We start from the raw sequence: 6,638 nt of genomic DNA on the forward strand, positions 1-6,638 counted from the left end.
AGGGAACAGCCCGGGGTGTACTTTATATCCAAGAGACAAAAGAAAGCCAGACAAAGGGAGTGCCTGAAACGGGTTGAGTTCCTACAGAAGCCTCTGCCACATTTTACATTACTTTGCAGTACTGTTTGACAATTTTTATACAAGGATGTAAAATTTTAAATGAAATGAACTAATAAAATAGTTCGCTGGAGCAAAAGGCATAATCATTTTTCCTACCTGAAGCTGAATGAAGTAGAACAGCCCAGGATATTTAGGTAAGGGCAGGGTCATGAAAAAGGCCTTTTTGTGATCCTTTCTCTGTCAGTGGACAAAGTAGGGCCCTTGAGCAGGGTGGAGCTGGAGACCCGTGAGCACCCGTTTCCCCTCCTGACCTTACTGATAACAAGATGGGCGACCTCCTGCCACTCAGAGCCTTAGTGTCCCCATTCGTCAAATGAGTATAAGCGTACATATAGCCTGCTGGGTTCGAGGTAATCTAAATTAAGCATCAGCAAAATTGTTCTTTTATAACATGGCTTCTACTCCGCCAGGCTCAAGGCCGTCCTTTCATTGTATTCAGCCCCTTCCTAAACCAGTATTTACTAAATTTACTGATTTTAGAACTAGGGCTCTAATCCCAAAGAACAACGCAGTCCTGCCCTGAGAGACTTTTTGACCTCGGGAGAAGCACAAGGTCAATTTTTGCCCCATCCTGGAGGAGGTAGACAAGTTTCTCAGCCCACTCTCCCTTGGCAGTCAGTCCCGGCTCCGTTCATTCATGAAAAACAGATACCTAAGACCTCTTTCCCAGCACTGGATTGGGAAGGGCTGGCTGGCACCTAACTCCAGTCCAACAGCTGGGCTCCCTAAGGGAGCAGCCTGAATTCCCACCTCAGGTGGCTCCGCGGGACAGAAACCCGACTCCAGAGACATGTGTGGAAAGCCGCCGCCTACGCATGCGCAATGGCCTTCCGTCGCGCAGGAACTTCCCAGAACTACAAATTCTGTTCTGCCAAGCGTCTGGCTGAGACTCGAAACCCGGGGTTCTAAAGAGTCCTGAAACAGGGCGTTGAGCAGAAGGAAGAGTGAAGTTGAGGGGCTGAAACTAGGTTTGGAAGATTCGGGAGAGAGTACAAACGGTAGTTTTCTGCTCAGGATTGGGGGTCACCCCAGATAAGGGTTGGGTGGGCAGCGAGTTAGAGATGCAGGATTTGTTAGTACTCAAATCCTCCCTTTCAACGTCGTTTCCAGCGGCCCTGCGCTTCGAGGGTGAGAGTCAAGGCACGGTAAAGGGGCCCCTGCTGCCTGTGTGATCCACAGTATTGGATCTGGTGTGATCACAGAAATCTTGAATTATTCCTCTCCCCAGCTGGTGGATTTGAGTACGAAATCGAGACTTCCCCCACCCCTCCATTTCAAATGTCAGTCTAAATGAAATTCTCACAAGCTTGCGCACGGCAAACTTACTTCAACTAGAAGCACTCAGGGCAAAAAAAAACAAAAAAACAAAAAAAAACAAAAAAAAACCCCAAGGAGCTGATGCCCAACCGTGAAATCTGAGATGGGAGACAAACGCCTCTCACTGTACAACGACCTCCCTCCCTGAGCATCTCATCACACTGCACCTGCGTTTAAAAGCATTTTTCAATAACCACCAAACACAAACCAGTTGCTTCAACTGTCTAAAATGTCAGGGTTAACGTAGACTATATGAAATCGCCCTTACATTAGAACCTGACTCTAGAGATGCTTCTGCATTTTACCCCTATTTCATAGATGAAGAACCTGAACCACAGAAAAGCTAAGTGACTTACCAGAATCACACAGCTAACAGGCACCAGAATAGTTTGAAGCCAGGACTATGTGACTCACCAAAACCTGAAATTTTATTTTCCTCCCTCTTCAGACTTGCCCCAGGTCAGGGCTGGTGAGCATGGTGAAAGGGGATACCAGGACTCCAGCTCCCCCTGTCTCCTGACACTCCAGAATAGAGGCTGAGCTGCTACAGGGGCGACCTACTTCTTCTACTTGTGTTTCTTTTTAAAGATCCAGCTGCTGGTGGTGGCTTCAAGGGAGGAGGAGGTGGTTCTATTGGCTTCATATGTCCCCTCCCCCGACACTACATCCCCAAGGTTAGTCACATCTGGGCCAGTTCAGCATCCCCAAAGTAGGAAGGAGAGCTCTTTGAGCCAATGTGGAAAATAAACTAGATAAGCTTTACGGTGCGTTAGCAGTAAGTGAGAGGGGGCATGTCTCCTGTTCCATAGCCTGCTTGCTCCCTTTCAAGTCAGGCATGGTTTCAGCTTGAGACTGCATCTGTTGTTCCTTAGGCCTGGAACACTTCCAAGGACCATCTTCACTGCCAGTCTCACCTCCTTCAGAACTTGGGACAAATGCCACCTTCCAAGAGGCCAACCCAGACCAACTTAAAATTGCCACCTCTCCCACTCTCACCTTTTTCATATTTTGTATAACCATCCGATGTGTCCTATATTTGTTTCTCCCAACTTGAATGTTAGCTCCACTAGGATAGAATTTTGTCTGTTTTGGTGCTCAGTATTTGGAACACACCATCCCAGCCCCACAGACTGAATCTGGCAGTCTGAGGCCAGGCGAGTGCCACCTCAACCCTCTCCCAGAACCACAGCTGACTGTCCTTCCTCCCTCTATCTCTACAGATCACAGCAAACACCACCATGCTCTAAGTTGTGGTCCTCTCGATGGAAAGGGGACAGGAATCTGGCCCTGTGATAGGCTGGAGTGCCAAGCTGTTCAGCATTCATGCCTGGGAAGGCCTGGGAGGTGGGGCCATGTTCAGGGGCTCAGATATTGCTTCAGGTCTATTAGGTTTGAGAAGGGGCTGGGAGACAAGGGCATCTTGAAACATTCCGGCTCCACTGGGGTGAACATAAGGGCCAGGAGGGCACAGAATTATAAGGAGTATTAGAAGATCACTAGAGGAATCCAACTTCCTGTAGGACAACTGGTCCCGTCAACAGTCATGTTTGCAAGGTGAGGCAAACAAGCCCTTGTGTGCTCCTTCTGATAGTATATACAGCCAGGCAGGGCCAACCTCAGCCTCCATGGAAGGACTGCAAGCAGCTGGCAGGACATAGAAGCCTCACTGGAATCCAGATCCTAGCCTTCCTCACTTCCTGCACTGCCAACACCCCATCACTTCCACTCCCAATCACGGCCTGATGTCCTAGGTTCCACCCCAGTCCCACTTTGGCAGGGGGATCTTGTTAAGATATAAAACATACCGTGTTGCTCCTTAACTCAAAACCCCTCAAAGCCTTTTTAATAAGAATGAAGTCCCAAATTCTCACCCTAACACACAAGGCTCTATATGTAATCCACCTACCCTCCCCACTCAGCCAACTCCAGTCACATGGGCCTCCTCGAAGCTCCCCATAAGGGCCAGGCACTCTCCTACCTGTCTTTGCACTGGCTGTTCCCTCCACTTGGGAACTTGCTTCCTCACCTTCCTCAAGTCTCTGTTCAGATGTCAATGAAAACTGACACCTTCCCTCAGATTCTACCCTGTAATTCTTCACAGGCACCCCCCCAAAATGGCTTCTCTTTTTTATGTTTCCTTCCAAAAGGGCAAGGAACGTTTGTTCTGTTCATTGCTGTGGCCCCAGGGCCCAGAACTGCCCAGGCACACAGTAGACACTCAGTCTCTGTTGAATGACAGCTTTGACCCACCCAAATGGGACAGTGAAGAGACCTTGAACATGAGGAGCTACAGTGGGTCCTGGGGAAGAGTCCAGGCCTACTGGATGAGGCATGCCCCTTCCTTCCCATACCACCAAAGCCCCACTCACCGGGCCAGACCCAGGATTTGGTGAATACGAGCCAAAGGGGAAGGGTTTCGGTGGGAGAGAGCAAAGAAGGCAAACTAAGCACACAACTACAGCACTAAATCAAGTTCTTTACTTCCCAGAAGTGATGGCTAAGGGGAGGAGGGTGGGGAGGGCGAGAAGAGAAAGACAGAAAGAGCCAGAGAGAGCAAGGAGGTGGGGAAAGGGGACAGTAAACCACTGTTCTATGAAGTCTCAAGAGGCAAGTGCTCAAGGTAAAAAAGAGTCCTGGAGGATCATCCGCGGCTGCGGGAAGCATCTCGGTTTCCTTCTGTTTGTAAGTCCTTAGGGGGAAAGGCTGCCGCCGCTGCCGCCACATTAAATAGTTATGTACATCGCAGAGTCCCAGGCCGTGGGCAGGCGGGGAAAGGGGGTCATTTCACCAGGGGCCGAGTTTTATCATCGTCACCGCATTGGTGGGCTTTGTACTTTTTCACCTCTGCCATGTACTTGGCCCATGCGTCACCTTTACTTGTTAATACCTGTGGGGGAGGGGGGCACACAGGGGATTGGGAAGGGGATGCCAGGGAGGCCAGGAACTGGGGTCAGGACTGTCCTGAGACAGCTGACCCAACCCCAGTGTCACCCTGGAGGTCCTGGATTTGAGGTAAAGTAATTCAGAGTCGAGTTATCTGGGGACCTTGTTGAAAGCCCTCCTACCCCCACCCAGTACCCTTAATCCAAGGATCAGATGCTAGACAGGGAAGGACAGGGCTCGTCAGCCAAGTGCTAAGGCCGGAAAGGAAAGGCAATGTGGGCAGCCCCCCACACCGAGCCTGCTCACCTCATCCTCCGTCTTCTGCTTCTTCGCTACTATTCCCGTCTTGAGGGCTAGTTTGTTCCCGCCTCTGCGCTTGCCCACCTGGGTGAAGGGACAGAAGACTGCAACGGTTACAGGAGCCGGGGCCCGCCCTTGGCGGCGCTGAGGCCCACTACACCTTCCTAGCCCGGCCCGGTGGCCCGTCCCGACGCCGCGCCCAGCTCCACCAGCCGGCCGACCTGCGCAGCAATCAGAGAGGAGCACACGCGACTCTTAGCGCCTGCCCTGGGCCCATGATGCCCAGGCAGTCCTGGGCCCAGGGGGTGCCCTCCCACGGAGCAAAAAGAACCCTCACATTCGTGGGGACGGGCTCTGTCCTCACTCTCCATGCTGAAGCCTCTCCCTCCCCTGGCATGACCACGCAGTCAACAACATCTCCCGTTATTGAGCACTTACTATATGCAAAGCCCTGTGCCAAGTGCTTTGCATGTATCATCTCCTTTCATTTTCATGATGAAGGTTACAACCACCCCCACTCTATAAATGAGGAAACAACTTTAAGAAGGAGAGGCCCCTATCCTCAGTCATACTGGCAGCAAACGATGGAGCTGGATTCAGGGTCAGGTGGGTCCAAGCCACAGAGCAGCATCCTTAACCACCAATCAACAATGTCTCCCCTGCACCTAACCTGGTCTAGCCTCTCTGAGGATCCTCCCACAACAGCCCTTTAATGAACAAATGAAAAAGGCAGTGAAAACTACTGTTAGTCGCACTCAAGGAGGAGTACTTGGCCTCTGAACAGTTCTCAGACCAATCTAGGTCCTGACATTTCCCCTTCCTCAAATAGAAAGCCTCTGGACTTTCATCCTGGTCCTCCATCTTCTCTCACTGAGGGCTTCCTGTACCCCACAAGCTGCCACAGGTTTGATAGGCATGATCCTATCTCCACCTCTCAACTAGGCACTAAATGACCGGCTCTGCTGGGCCTAGTCTCACACCTATTTTTGGCAGATGAAGAAATTGAAGATGAAGATTTGACTCCCAATCCAGTATTCTCAAGTCGACACTTTTTTCTCCATACCACAGAGACTTGATCTCAACACCAGAGACAATGCAAGCTCAGAGTGGCCCATCATTATAAGTGCCATTTATTTAGCCTAGAATTTCTCAACTTCACACTAATGACATTTTGAAGTAGATCATTTTTTGCTGGGGAATGGGGCTGGTGGGGGCTGTCCTGTGTATTGCAGACTGTTAAGCAACATCTCTGGTCTCTACTCAGATGTCAGTAGCACCTCCTCCCCCAGTTTTGTCAACCAAAACCGTCTCCAGACTTTGCTAAATAGGGGAAATCATCCCCAATTGAGAAGTACAGATTCAGCCATTCCTATAAGACAGACCCCACGCTAGTCACTTTTCCAGGATGGCCTCATTGAACCCTCATCACATCAGAAGATGGGATGACGTCCATTTTTCCAAATAGAAAAAATGAGGAAAGGCCAACCCAGACACTTTAGGAAAGCAAAGATCCTGTCTGTCACGTTCACCAGGACATATCCAGAACCTAGCACAATGCCCAGCATAAGGTAAGGTGCTCAATAAACGGACACTGAATGAAACTGAACGAATGAAACTCAGGGAAATCGAGCAAATTTCCTGAGGTTACACAGTAAGTGGTCTAAGTCTCTAATCACACAGCATAAACTCCAAATTTGAATTTGCCCCCTTCGGAATAGTGAGAGATGGTCCCGGTATCCAAAGTTCGGGTGCCACTCAAACAGGAATTCTGGTATCCTGGTTTCCCAATCCCCGGCTCCCGGTTCTCACGGGCAGGCTCCGAAGGTCCCCATGTCCACCCCCAAACCTCGCTCGTCGGGAATCCAGGTTCCGTATCCTCAGTGGGTGACTTGGACGACCCCCTCAGCGAGGTCGGAGGTTGAACCTGGATCCCGATCCCCTTCCTCGGGCCCGATTCCCCCTGCCAAGGCAGGCCCTGGCGCCCGCCCCCACCCCCGCGGCTCCTTACGAAGCTGAGC

General features: G+C 50.7%; 1 protein-coding gene across 1 annotated transcript in view; it reads right to left on the reverse strand.

The window, feature by feature from the left end:
• Positions 1–3,893: 3,893 nt before the first annotated feature.
• TRIR (telomerase RNA component interacting RNase) overlaps positions 3,894–6,638 on the reverse strand; it is a 3,182-nt gene continuing 437 nt past the window's right edge. Inside the window, exons 2-3 of the mRNA XM_006918775.3 lie at positions 4,627–4,874; positions 3,894–4,324 (exon numbers count right to left, since the gene is read on the reverse strand). Coding sequence (XP_006918837.1) covers positions 4,217–4,324; positions 4,627–4,874 — 356 coding nt within the window. The 3' untranslated portion in view covers positions 3,894–4,216. The remainder of the gene's footprint in view (positions 4,325–4,626; positions 4,875–6,638) is intronic.

The sequence above is a fragment of the Pteropus alecto genome, unplaced genomic scaffold (genome assembly GCF_000325575.1).
Source record: "Pteropus alecto unplaced genomic scaffold, ASM32557v1 scaffold388, whole genome shotgun sequence".
Lineage (NCBI taxonomy): Eukaryota > Metazoa > Chordata > Mammalia > Chiroptera > Pteropodidae > Pteropus > Pteropus alecto.